General features: G+C 43.4%; 1 protein-coding gene across 1 annotated transcript in view; it reads right to left on the reverse strand.

Annotated features, from left to right (window-relative positions):
• brinp1 (bone morphogenetic protein/retinoic acid inducible neural-specific 1) overlaps nucleotides 1-14,607 on the reverse strand; it is a gene marked incomplete at its 3' end in the record, with an annotated part of 87,926 nt that overhangs the window by 43,012 nt on the left and 30,307 nt on the right. The window contains exon 3 of the mRNA XM_084572819.1: nucleotides 6,325-6,494. Within this exon, the coding sequence (XP_084428945.1) occupies nucleotides 6,325-6,494 (170 nt within the window). The remainder of the gene's footprint in view (nucleotides 1-6,324; nucleotides 6,495-14,607) is intronic.

Raw genomic sequence — 14,607 nt, forward strand, 5'->3', positions numbered from 1 at the left:
AAAATCTACATTTGATGAGAAAATACATATTTCAGTGCAGTGTCGAAATAAATAGATAAATAAATAACCATAATTTGATTCAGTGCACCAGTGGGTTTCCTTTTGCCATCTGCACACATTTGCTTATTAATTGCTATGCATGAGACATACTCACTAAATACTTCTTTAAAACAATAAATAAATCGCATTATTATTTCTTTAACTTGCATGCATAATGCTATAAGGTGGCTACAACCGCTAGCCGGCGGGAAAAAAGCTAACTGCGAAGACATGAATAGGTCAACATTTCAGCTGCTCGACAAAACATTTCAGTGGACCCGACGTTCAAACTGCTTACTCGCAGACGGGAAATGTCTAAAACATTTCTGCTCTATTGACACGTGTTTTTCATCCTGATTGTAAGTTTGCACTCCAAAGCAGGTCTCGCAGCCGTGCTGAATCAATATTGGGGGAGCAAAGCCCTTGTTCTCTGTGTTTATAGATCCATGCTTTCTGATGGACTTTGCTTCCTCTGCACATTCTGATCACTGTCTGCTGCCGACGTGACCGGAGAACTCCAATGTATGCTGCCTTTATTTTTAGGCGAGGCACATTAGAAGGGAGTCTTAGATTATTTTGTTGTAATATCTGGCAATTATGGTGCATACTGATCAATTTAAATCACATGTTGACTGCTGAAACATTTCATACTACCTATATCGAAATCGGAAAATATATCATACTGCAGTAGAATACATGTAGAATATAGGATACAGCTTTCTTTGGGGAGACAGTGCCCTGGATAGAACACTGCCCTATGAGAGAAAAAAAAAGTGTCTTCTGCTTCTAAATGAAATGAGAAATGGAAATGAGAAACAGTGTATTGGCTGACTCGGATGGACAGTCAGTGTATTTATTATTTACACAGAGCAGGAAGCAATCCAGCGGAGAGAAACAGAGGCAGCAGCTGCATTATGCTTGGATCGAGGGTATGGGCAGAAACTGAGCTGTCAGGAGCACACAGCGACTGGTGATGCCTTTGCTCAAAATTGCTTGCGAAGCCAACAGAAACTGAGTCGCTCCGTTGCCATAAATTTCAGCTAGGGCCATTTTTTGTTGACCAGCAGGACTGCGAGAACAGATGGCCCTCGAGTTTCGTCACATAGCGCTATGTTCACATTAATAGCCGCGGGCTAGGGTGGCGAGACGCCGCGGTGTTGAACAAGCAGTTATCTCAAAATGTTTGCACTATTTGATTGGCTTGCATGTAGTGTTATTGAACCGACGCAGCCTTTTCGGTGCTGGACAAACAGTGAAGTAGCGTTATTTCAGATGCCTTCACATTTTGTACACAAAGCCGGCCGGCCGGCGCACTAGAGTTTGGGCTTTGGCGAGCTGCTCGCGCAAAATGCATCCTGGTTCGTGTAGGCAGTGCAATCGCGTCCGTGCGAGCGGGACAACACAGAAGGCACAGCTTTCTACATCAATATTGGATGCATGGGGGAATTTACTGCGTCAGTTGACGACAATTACCATCAACAGAGATTTGACATCCACATTAAAAGGGGCACATTTTCCCTTTTAGATTATGCAGTAAGGTATGACTCATCTAAATGTGCCTCTCATTGATTTTGTTAAGCACATTACTCAGAGAAATTACAAACTGAACCTGGAGCCTTCGGAGCCCCTAGGGTGCAGTTGACCGCTATTCGTAGTTGGTAATTAAGCCGAACGCCTTGCACCATTACACACAGAAAGCACAATATGTCCAGAAACTTCAACTTGATGTACAGTGAGACATCTTAACAGGTACGAAGACCTACACTGGTACATGGCTGGTTTCTTAATGAACCCTTATATGCTGCTGGTGCATTGTACCACCAACACCTTAAGAATGCAGCCATTCCCACTGTACACAACTTACTTTAGGCCTTATTTGCATACACTCTGATAGCACAAACTCATTACGTTGCTATTCATCCTAAGAGCAATCCATTCGGAGGATGCACCACCTGATAAGTAAAAGAAAAGCTATCTTGCATGCCTTTAACTAACTCATTACCTCACCCAATCGCTAATCCATTCCCAGCCCTTCTCTGCAGTTCAGACAAAGCGCCAGCTCTTGACATATCCTATAGGTTCATCAGTTTTGATCAGCAGACATGCAGTCCACTCAGCCTTTGCTGTATGTGTGTGCTGTGTAGGGTCTCTCTCCTCTCGACAACTCATGCCTTCCTTTCCTGAGAAACTGACTCAGCAGCCACTGTCAGGTCTGCTTAATTTTGTCATGCTTGACTTCCTGCTACCTGGAGTCTCATCTGCCAAAGCCCCTTAATCCACTTGTCACTCACAACAACAAAAAGCCAGGAAGGTGCTCCTTGAATGGAGACAGGTAGGTGGAGCATTGGTGGGTGTGCGGGAGAGTTGTCTTCAAGATTCTTGTGCAGGTGTGCGAGCACAGGTGCATGGTAGCAGCTGCAGGAATCTTTGGAGTTGTGGAGAATTTGGACACTTTTTCAAGTCATTACCAAGAAGAAGACAACGAATTCATCAAAGCAAGTAAAATACATCATCTGCTTTCAGTGACCAGCACAAGTATATGCAAGTTCATTTGCTATTTGTGGTTACAGATGTGTCCAAGGCCGACATGAGCAAAAGGGCTCTTCAACCCATACGATATTTCCTCCTACTTTGCCATAGACACTGGTTCCGCTCTTTCAACGCTTTGCACCAAATGGATAGTCAATAAAAGCTAGCTAGCCTCAACGGATTACTAGATTTCTGTGGCTTCTGTAAAATTGAAATGGGTGAAACATAGATTAATATTTTGGTTGCCTTCAGATGACTTTGGGAAATTAAATGGAAAATATAACTTTTTTACAACCTGGACCTTATTTCTGGCATAAAATATGATTGTTTACTCACCCATATAACTTTGGTGTCATTTGGAGTCGTTTGGAAGATATTTAGATCTGCATATATCCATATAGTGGGAGTGACTGGGGCACCGAAACGCAGCCTGCAAATAACGCATTATCTGCCGCGAAACTCGTTCATTTCAACAATATTTTGTCATGATACGCTAATGCTATTCCCCGTTGAGTCCAGAGTTACCTGTTATCATCATCCGGCATCTGTAGATTGACCCACTAACTTCTGACCTGGATGATGTCATCTCTGAGCGCTGCGCGCACCCGTGATGCTTGTTTACCTGTAATTTGCTACTGCTAATTTTTTGCAACATGGCTAAATATTTTTCCAATACTGAGGTTGTGGACGACGACTTTGTTTATGATGGACGTCCTTACCCTTTTGAACCAGAGTATACGGATGAGGAGCTCGTTGAACAGCCGGCCAAAGAACAACAAACCGCTGCACGTCCGCAAATAGACAACATATAATGCGTTGGCTGCGTCTCGGTGCCCCAGTCACTCCCACTATATGGATATACGCAGATCTAAATATCTTCCGAACGACTCCAAATGACACCAAAGTTATATGAGCGAGTAAATGATCGTATTTTATGCCAGAAATAAGGTCCAGGTTTTAAAAAACGGTAAATCCCTTTAAGCCTAAGTCAGCTGTGTCAAATAACATTTAACAAATGTTTAACCCAAACATACTGTTTCAAATGTACAGCTCATACTGTTTTTTTTTTCACATTACTGTTACAAAATAAAGTGGACAGTCATTAATTTATTGCACTAACCTTACTAACATATAATCCTCAATTGCAATTTTGTGCCCAGACAAATGTAGCCACTCCCCTACGTCGTAATTAACAAAACATATTTTCAAGTGAGGTTCCGACAGTCAAAGTTCAGCATCTGCCAAGCTGTCACAAGTCTAGAGCATTAAAGTTTAGATCATGCTCATTGATATTTACCAGGGGTGATGCGCCATAGCAGAATGAGAGTCTATACGATTAGGCGGCGGTTGCAGCCTCTCCGTGGTGCGGCCTATTTTCGCATCTGCAATCTATTTTCTGTTACAAATTGTGTGATTGCAGACCCATGGAAAACCAGAGACGTCTGAGTAATTATGATCAGCAGGGCTTGAAATTAACACCACCTAACTCGATCAGAGTAGGTAAAATCTGAGCGTGGTAGATAACGCCATCCTACCTGCAGCTTTGTTGGCTGAGGCTCTCTTACTTTTGTTTCCATATAAACACAAAGTTGCACTGTGGCCTCTGTAATGTGTGCTTCGATGCCTTCTTTCTGCATTTATAAAAGAACTAAACAAAGGTTTCAACTACTTTACTGTCCAGTAGTGTCATTGTCCTTTCTTGAATTGTGCATGTTGTAGAATACAAAACATATAAACATCTACATATTAATGCCAAATGCATATTAAAGCAATTACATGGTGATGATTGTGGTTTTGCCACTACACAACTGTACACCTAGTGTGTGTATGTATTTTGTGGCATATCTATAATGCCTTTCGGGCTCTGTAATCAATGCTTAGTTGCTCTGGGTTGTTCAGGTCAATACAACTATACTGGAAGCAAAATAGGTGCAAGAAGCCATGCATGCTGAACTGTGAACTTGTTTATCACGTTGACATCCTCATACAAGAAAACATCCCCGTAGCAGTGCTGCACAAACATGTTTACTCAACCTCTATTCAGTTGCAGCTGCAGTGCATTTATAGCCTTAGAAACATGGGGCATGGGAGCAAGGTCAAAGCATGCATGGGATTTTGTCCTAAGCCCCTGAGCTGTACTTTTTCATTTGTTATGCAGGTAAACTTATAGAATTTCAATGCTTATTTCTTATAGTTTCGTATGGGACGAACCACCTTCTGATCAATACAGCTAAAACCAAGGGGATGGTAGTGGATTTCTGGGGGTCCACCTGCAGTCAGTAACCATCAATGAGGAGTGTGTAGAGGTGGTTCAGACCTATAAGTACCTGGGTCTATGGCTGGATCACAAACTGGACTTGTTAGCTAACACAGACTCAGTATACATCTATTTCGTCAGGAGGCTAAGATTGTTTAATATCCGCCGGAAGCTGCTGGACATGTTCTACCAGACTATTGTTGTCAGTGCCCTCTTCTACGCTGTGGAGTGCTGGGGAGGCAGCACTAAGAAGAAGCACTATTTTTGACTTAACTCAAGAATTCAAATTCTGATTATGACAAAATTCTACACATAAAAAGATCAACTACCTCAAAAAACCTTTACCACATATTGTACATCAAACAAGCTGGTCCTAACCATCTCTACTCAATGACCCTGGGCGAATCCCTCTATGAGTTATCGCAGTGGACCCATGGTGGCCACTACTGATGAGACGGAGCGAGCAATATGTCTTTTTCTGACAAACTATCTCTCCGTTTACTCGCCTGTAAGCTTATCACAAAGCAGGTTTGTATCAGATTAGAAAATATGCTATTTTTGGAACCGTTACTCACGGCTCAACACCTGTCGTTTTGACTCTTAAGGTATCTTTGTCTAATTAAGCTGAAAAGCCAAAGGAGATTCTTTTACAGAACCAAATCTGCTCAGAAATATGGATTAAAACATTACGACTAGTAAATAATACACGCTATTTATTGGCAAAACTATATACATTAAATTATTCTGAAATCCAGTTCAATAAATTTTGAGTGCATTATTGAACGTGTGCAACAATAAACATTTTTAAAAATACGTTTAGACGTATACAGCGGAGCAGGGGATTTATGTTTCATTGCGCGACAGTATTGACAGGAGTCATTACATTTGTGTTTTTATGTGCGCGTTCAAAATGGTACAGAGGGAGACGTGTTTGATCAGACACTCTGCCAAGAGTGGTGCAATAAATGTGAAGTTATGTTTTTATTTATGTATTTTTGTCAGCACCAAGAGGCAACCTCTGGGGTGGAGAAATACAGCCAACTTGGTAGTGCCAAAAACCGCAGTTCCCCAAATGGCCACCTGGGGTTAGCCCCAAAAACGAGTCAACGCTCATAGGACTGGTACAAAAAAATAAAATGTTTTGGTCTCTGGAAGTAATTTCCCCATTCATGTACACTACACTGTACAGGGTTGGGGGCGGCACAGTGGTTTGGCCTCTCGCCTGACGACAGATGGGATAGGCTCCAGCACCCCACTTCACAGGACAAGCGGTTACAGAAGATGAATGTACCGGGCTGAATTTCATACAACCTGCTTTATACAGAAATAAGTGAGGGTGGGTGGCCTTACAGGTCACTAGCTGCCTCAGCTCCACCTCTTTGACCAATCAGAATTGTCTGGGAGTTACGTGGAATCAAGCAGTGCCAAAAGATTGCCCTACACCAATCGCTTTTTTTTTTTTTTTGGTTTGGATGTGCATGTGTTTTCTCAGTTTGTACCTTGATGGCATCGGTGGAAATCTGGATCTCGTGCAGCTTCCTCATTGTGCCGTCACGGTCGATGAAGTAGGACGAGGCCAGCTGATGAAGGGCTTCCACATTCTGAGTAGCGTTGACGAGCCTTCTGTCCAGCTCGTTTTTGGCCAGGTACATAGTCAGTGCCTCCTCTCCTGCAGGTGGTAATAAAAGCAATGGAAATACGATTAGGAAAACACACATCCGGTGCATGCCTTGGAAGCTTATAATACAGTTAAAAATGTATACATATATATAACAAAGTAATGAGCGGAGTATTTATGGTCTCAATGAAACTAAATACCTTTAGGTAAGGTACACTAAATATACATGTGGGAGACATTTTCCTTTTTAAAAGTTATCCGGTTCAGGCTTATCTCAGCTGCCAGAGGAGCCTTTAACGTAATAGATAAGTCAGAGGTCTGAATACCAATGCTAGCAGTTTTAGCTTGAGAAACCAGATGCCCCAGATTTCCAGGAACAGTCTCCACATTTGCTGCTTTATCCTCGGCTGGCACCGTCCCCAGAAACGTCCCCGGATTTACCCCCTATTGGGTTGGCATTATTTCCGAGAGTAGTCTCGCAATATAGAATTTTACCTCCGTGCCGCAGGAATTTTATCCCGTGGAGAACAAGTGCATCACATCTGGGGTATTTTTATTTCCCAGCCACCGCGGGGAGAGGAGAGACAAATGGCGCACAAGCTCGCGAAGCAGCATTGCAGATTGCGGAGATTTAATTAGTGCCAAGAAAATTAGAAAAATAGAGGTAAGTACAGGATCTGCTGCAGCTGGTGTTACAACCACGCGGAGCCAATTCAGCCACTTCAGGAGCACGGCATCTGGTTATCTGCGATGTTTCGCTGCGTGGCGCGAGCCTGGATTACAGTTGCTGTTTTCTTTTTTGTTTGTTTTGTAGTTTTTTTTTTTTTATCAGGGTGACTTTTAACTCATGTGCACGGTTAAATCAAATTACTGACCCTATGATGTGATACCGACGCTGCCTTGGCAGGTGCCAAATTACTTCTTTCTTTTCCGTTTCTCTCTCACATTTCAAACGGACGGTTTGATATCACGCAAAGCCAGATTACACCGGAAAGCTGTTGCCTCTGAAATTAGCCACACGATAGGCGAAAACAAGACAAAGGAAGACACGTCACGTCTGATCTAATGATATTGTCCGGTGTGCCGCCGCCGATAATTTTGAATCTAACAGAATTCGAGTCGTGATGGGCCGTGACTGTTGTTGCCTGAGGTGCTCTCAGGTCATTCCTTAGATACACTCGCTGATTTGCTAAGCCGAAGCCTGAGTCCCTACCTCTAATGTGATATGAATTTCAAAGCACAGCCACAAGAATGAGGTCACAACTGTGAATATAAAACTGATTATGCGCACGCACGCTCACACGCATGAAAAAATACGCCTGCATGTCTGTAATCTCACTCCACAAATGCAGACCTAAGCCAAGAATAAAAAATTGGAGATGTCATAAGTGCAAATCCCAAACACCCCCACCACTTTCATGTACAGTGTGCACTGTATGTCAAGCTTAAACGTCCGCAGGAATGAAAAAAAAAAAAAGAAAAACGGGGGCTAAGGTTTGAATTTAGACTGAGCCGCTGACCTTCCAGTAAGTGTCTGTAAGGGGAAGAACACTTAGTTGAGCAAAAGGGGGCCAAATATTTACAGAGCACCAGACAGCCGCTCCCATTTGCATGTCTCGCGCTCGTTTGTTGACACACTATGACGAGTTCAGCTGCTCGCTCGGCACACATCATATTTCTCCGTCTCTCGTTCCTACGAGCGGAAACAGACGCATAAGAAGCAAACCCCCTAATCCACTTCCACGGGGTCTCGCGCAACCTTGCCATCGAAGATTATGGTTCAAATGGTAAACCGTATGCCTGGAACCCGTTCAAGAGCGTGTCACATATGTTCAGTTCCCCGACGCCGTGAATGGTTATTTGGCCCCGAGTGATGCACTGGAATTGGTCACTTAACTTGTGGTGACCGTGACTAGGGGTGGGTAGCAGTCAGGGCCAATGTCTCATGCCTGGTTAGAGTACAAGCGCAAAGGGGACGGGGGCCCATTCTCCGACGCTGCCATGCTCTCGCCCCCTCGGGGGTTAGCGAAGTTACTTACACACACTTGACTTACACTAGCGCACGAGAATAGCGGCCCCGCATTAAGCCCCTGATCTGCCATGTTTTATCTCTATTGCGACGTAGCGTGGCGTAAGGGAGGCCCTCTGTACATAAATATTTTGCGGTTACCGCTGCGGGTCATGCAAAATCATCACCTCCGCGGCTTCTAAAAATTCATCTGTGTGCACCCCTCTGTAAGTAACACAATGTGGTGCATGATTACAGGACACCTCACTGGCACTCTGCCAGAATTAATCAGTTCATGCGGAGTTTATGTGGCAGAGGTATTTAAAATAACCAAAAAAATAAAAAATAAAAATGTTAAGTTTTAGCCCTAATCTATGATAATGTGTGTGCAAAGGCGTGAACCTGCATGTTTTTCTGCTTTGTGCGGGTGCATGCGGATGTCGATGAGGGTTAGGAGTGCAAGTATGGTTTTGAGGTAATGGGATGTGAAAGGAGTGCTTCATTTTTGTGTAAAACGGCACATATGCGGGCCACTTTATGGAGAACATTAAACTGTACTGCTTTGTAGTGTAGTGCAGAGAAAATAAGCTAATGGGACTTTTCTAAACAACAGAGAATGCACAAATTGAATACTTTGCATTTGCAACAACAGGCCCCAGTAAAAATAAACGCAGTAAAATCCGACCACTGTAAGCCAATGCATGCAAATCTCTTCTTCGCTTAAACAAGGAACCACGGGATACCACAGTAAATGGCTTGTTGCATTCATTTCGTCTCTAAAACAGGCGCACGGACCATCTGAAATGAAAGAATTCTACTCAACCACACGTGCATCGGCCCTATTTTATGCAAGGGGCTTTGCTCTCGGGGCCAAGCCGTGCCCCGTACATTCCATGTCGGCAACAGCAACCGCAAAAAAAAAAAAAGTTTCAGGTATGACGGGGTGAAAGATAGCAGTGTTGACAAGCTCCGCTGGGCAGTCCACAACCCGGGGCACAGCCACGGTTCTGCATGTGAACTCTAGCCTCAGGCTTCAGTGACCACAAGTCATTTCAATAAGCTGCTTCCTCCTCCTCTGCGCTGAACACATGAGACTGCTGCACCGAAAAGGTCTCCGATCCAGTCACAGAGTGTGTATTCGCTATGGGGAGTGTAGCGGGGCAACTGAGCCTTCGTAGGCAACATACAGTCCCTCCACACTATATGTGAGATCTTTATGTTGTATCTCATCGATCCAGCAGATCTCTAAGTACAGCAATGCAATTTTTGATAGAAATAGTAATGCATGCATTCTTTTGAGTGTTCTCAATTTTACTTTACTGACAATATAGCCTGACTTGAGCTTGTGAGGTGGTTTTTGTTAGCCAGCCTTAGGAAAGCCTTAGGAAAACAAACAACAGATTGATGTTGCCGTATTGTACAAAGGTTACAGTGTTTATTTACCATTACTTCATAATTGTTAGTTGCAGTTGCCGATCAGAAAAGAGTGTTTGAGTTAGCGGTGTACGTTTAGACCTCGTAAAGGCTGCGCGCGGGAAGGTTTTTCCAAATAAAAATGTAGTTGTTAAGTAAATTTAATTGGATGTTTCTCTTTTAAAACTTCTGCAAACACTTGTATCTGTTCTCTCACTCAGCTTCAGACCTCCGGTCGAATTCACAGCGAAACAGCGTCACTTAAAGTGGCGAACTGATTTTCAAACATAGGGAGGGAGAGAAACCGGCAGATGTGGTAAAATATATTCTTTACAGCTTTAGAAAAATGCAAATGTGTCCTTCACACTTTCTTCCCCCCACTAAAAGCAATAACTTCCTCTAACATTTATATAGCTCCTTGGGTATGCGATGACTCCTTCAGCACTCTGAATTCCTCGGCACATAGAAATGTTTGGATCCTATTGTCAATATACCGTGCTCGCGTCATTGTTCTCAGTGGCTGCAGGCAAATCAGAGGTGTTAAGCATCTATGTCAAACTATTTTGATGTGTCTCTTTTCAGCTCCCGCCTCAGAACTCGGTTAAACCGACTCGCTGTGGCGATGCCTTTTGTTGGGAAGTCTGGGATGCGTTTTCTTTGTAGCCGCTTCAAGTCTCCCACGCGCTGTGCGCACCCAGGCTGCAGTCAGGTCATGTGTTCCACTTCAAGATATACATCCCTCGATGCCTTCCTTTTAAAAAACTTGCGTATGCCGAAGACTCCGCTTCAGGTGGTAGGCAGTCAAAATGTTCAGACAGCAAAAGAGCTGCAGGTAATTGATAATTATTTCCCCAAATGTCTTCGGCGGGGATTGTCAGCCTGTGTTGCAGAGGAAGCTATTGACAGTATTTCTCTCTTAAATGCCTGTTGGAGCGGAGCTTTTCGCTGACGTTACTACATATTTGCAGACTAATCTCAACAGCTTGAGTGTCAAATTAGCATGGCCCAATTTCCAGACATCAGAATTTTCTTTTTATTGTTGCTGTGATTTGTATGTAAATGAGATGGGATCAGCATTTATATTTAGTGAAGAGTGCCTCCATGACATGATGTAGCCCTTCTGAATGTGCATTTAACTTGCACCTGCATCTGCTGATGTGTTTTGGGGAGCTGTGGAGTAGCAGTTAGAGAAGCAGCTTGGGACCGAAGGGTCAGAGGTTCGCATCCCTCTCCATGTCCATGCCTGAGGCGCCTTGAACAAGCACCTAACCCCCAAATTGCTTCCCAGGCGCTACCCAAATGGCAGCCCTTTGCTCCAAATGTACACACTCCCATGTGAACGAAAGGGCGGGTCAAAGCTGAGAAAGAGTTTCCTCATGAAGGATCAATAAAGGAGTGGTTCTGTCATGCATGTGTTGTCCAATATTGGTGCTTATAGATATAATGTTTTGAAGAAAGTGTTCACTAGTCCAAATGTTGTAAATAAAATGTATTTCTACTCCAAAAAAAGGGGATTTTTAACTGATACTGAAAAACAAACGTCTGTCGTAGAGACTAAAGGAAACGGGGAGTCGCACAAAAGAAGTGTGTGTTGTGCAAGTTTCCAAAAAACTAGATCTAGATTTTTACATAAATCATGATTCAGCCGCAAAGGTTGGGAGCGCAAAGTTAGCCGGGCCCCCACGGAGCCACAGTGGCCTCATTGATTGGAAATCCGCCAGGTCGTAATGCACCGGGATTATCCTTAAATCCTCTGGAGTTTGGTTCTGTCATTTGTCCACTCTGGTGTAAAGCCGCAGCAACGCGGCGATGCGGGTTTGGATTAGACAGATCTGCTTCTGCGTCAAATCACAGATTTCCCAAAAAAAGGTGCACGTGTCTGTCCTGTAAAAGATTCTTCTTCTTATATCCTTGCTCACCTTTCTCAGAGATATAACCCTTGACTCTTGCTCCTGATTTCACACACAAAAAATATGCAATAGACTAGCGACCTGTCCAGGGTGTACCCCGCCTCTCGCCCGATGAAAGCTGGGATAGGCTCCACAGAAAATTAATGAATGAATGAATGGATGAATGAATGGAAGGACTTTCATAATGATGGAACAGTTTCTGGGTCAAGCAAGGAGCAGTTTTACTCATCAAAACACATTGTGTGTATCCCGCTGAATGCATTTTTTTTTTCCTCAAAACCTTTGTAAAATGGTTACTTTGCTAGTTTGTAGCCTTCTTCTTCGATGCCTCCGCGAGCACGCCGCTTCTCTGCCAGATATAAATCAAATCACTGACCTGCAAACATTGTTCTATAGTGCCTTGTTGTCAAAAACATCAGGGTACCTAACTGTCCGTGTGTCACAGCAGAAAACACAGTGACTAAAGCGTCACGAAGGTCATTTTTGGATTGTCCTGACAACCGAAGTGGTTTGTCGCTTATGTATAAGGACACGGATGAAAGGGCATAAAATTACCAGTGCCAAGACTCCACTATAGTGAGAAAGAAAGGAGAAGAAAAAAAAAAAGAAAGGAAGGCAAAACACATTGCAACCATTTTTATTCAGTTCCGAGGTGGGGGACTGTAATGGGCCTCTTCACACTTGACCACTCAACTTTAAGTTGCCTAGGAGAAGGCGAATTCATTTCTTTCCCCTCGAGTGTATAATGACTCAGGGGACCACAAAGTGTAGGTGGCTAAAGAGAGAATTAGCCTCTTCTCCTTCTTACTTTCTCACTATCGCCTTGCATGCACATTTATTGGTTCATATAACTGTGCTCATTTAATGGCCAATTCCAAAGATTGAGATAAGAGTGCTCTGACCCATAACTTGAAACAAAAGGCCTCAAGGTTGAAGATAACCACGGCGATAACTCAAGAGGCAGAGAATACGAGCCAGAGGTTAAATTTAAAAAGGGAGAGGAAACACGGGAGGTGGTGCGATGAGATTAAGAAGGATGCTGTGGTTGAAAGTGATTCCTTTGCCCCCCCCAACCACTGTCCAATTTTAGTCACCTGGAGCCTGGTCTGTGGCATTGGCATTCTTCCTGAACACTTTTATTGCATTTTATTTTTTGTATAATGTTTCAGCCCGATATTGTATTTCCAATTTCCAAAATAAGTGCTGGAGCATAAATCACCTTACATAGCAGTTTCAGAGAATATTATGATACTTGCCCTTCAGATCTGATATATCCCCCGCACAGATTAGCTAAATTATTAAAGCCTAATTGACTTAGACAGTAATTGGACTGCAATATTCGAGAACAAGTCTGTTACCAGCCTTTTTTAACTAAATTCTTAAGCACCAGACGTTCAAGTTGAAGTACCAGTGCAGAGATGCTAGATTGGGTAATAATACTGCAATCAAAATAGCTTTTAAGAGGAAAGTCGCGAGTCATCGAATCATTTTTTGACCTCCGCGCGTTCGACGAACAAAGCGTGACAAAAAAAAAATCAAATTCTGCTTTGTTGCATTTCTTTGAACGGTAAATACTTGGCGAGCGACAAACAGGTTTCACTGAAAGCAGAAACAGACAGCCGTCTACAGCAAAAATTGAAACGCGATTGCCTCGGCAGATATATGCGCTGTGAATAATGCCGGAGTCAAGGTAAGAAAAATCCGAGGCGTGTGAAGGCGCTCTCTTTCGCGGAGCTGAAGTTCGGGGTTCCCAGTTGCCTCCGAGTGCAGCGCGAGGACCGGCTTTTATTCCGACTCTTCAAAGTGCAACGAATCTCCACAGACATTGTTTAATCTCAGCGAGGGAGGAGTCCCACGCAGAGAACAAAAAAAATAAAAAATAATAAGAATAAAAGAAAGAGTTCAGGCTAGATTCTGGATTTTAAATATTTCTGTTAAATACATTGCGGGGCTGCACAGACACAGAGATAATGCTCAAAGTTCACAGAGCTATAGGGCAAACTTTGAACTTTCCTCAAAAGTTTTTCAAGGCGCAGCTCAACTCTCACAGTGTGACTCCATACATATAGAAACCTCTTTATACATCGGTAACTGGTAGCACATCTAGCCAAGTTAAACCACCTTTAACTGAGCATTTTGCACAGCGTTTCATTGAGGAGAGACTAACGTATCATGAATATTTCTTAAAGGCATTTGATCGGGAGATTACAAAGCCACAAACAGCATTTTACACAACTGCGGCGACTACTTGGCAACGTTTGGCGCACACTATTATATAATACGGGGTCTGAGTAACAGAGCGGATTATCTCGCTAATTATATCTTTAAAATGCTCTGGCAAAGTAATCACAGTTAGCTGCCTTCATGCATCCCTCAGAGCTCGAGATAAGATAAGAGATAGCAGGAAGGAGCCATTTATATTTAGACTTGGACAGCAGGGGTGCTTAACTTTTATTTTAGAAAGCACGTCCAAAAAAAGGATCCATTAGAGGAATTCATTCTGCTCTCTACAGTAAGTTTTTGTAGTGTTTGACTTGTATTGGGCGGCGGTTAGGGAACTGTGTGTCGCTAATTGGTGTTGGTGCGTTGTGAATAACATTAAAGCTAAGTTTCTCCTTGCGCGTAAGGCGGGCCGATCCGGAAGACGGATTTCTTTCTCCCATAATCATATTAGCGCCGCACGATTTGGTCCGACTTTCCGCCGTGGAAAAATCCCGTTGTGTAGATGTGAAGAGCAGAACTTCAAACCGCAAGACGCTCTCTGCGTTTGAAGGGGAAAGCGCTCAAGGCTGTGTGAAAAGCGACCCCGAGGTCACGACACGTTGCGGCAACG

Source organism: Chelon labrosus, assembly GCF_963514085.1.
Source record: "Chelon labrosus genome assembly, chromosome: 22".
In the NCBI taxonomy this organism is placed as follows: Eukaryota; Metazoa; Chordata; class Actinopteri; order Mugiliformes; family Mugilidae; genus Chelon; species Chelon labrosus.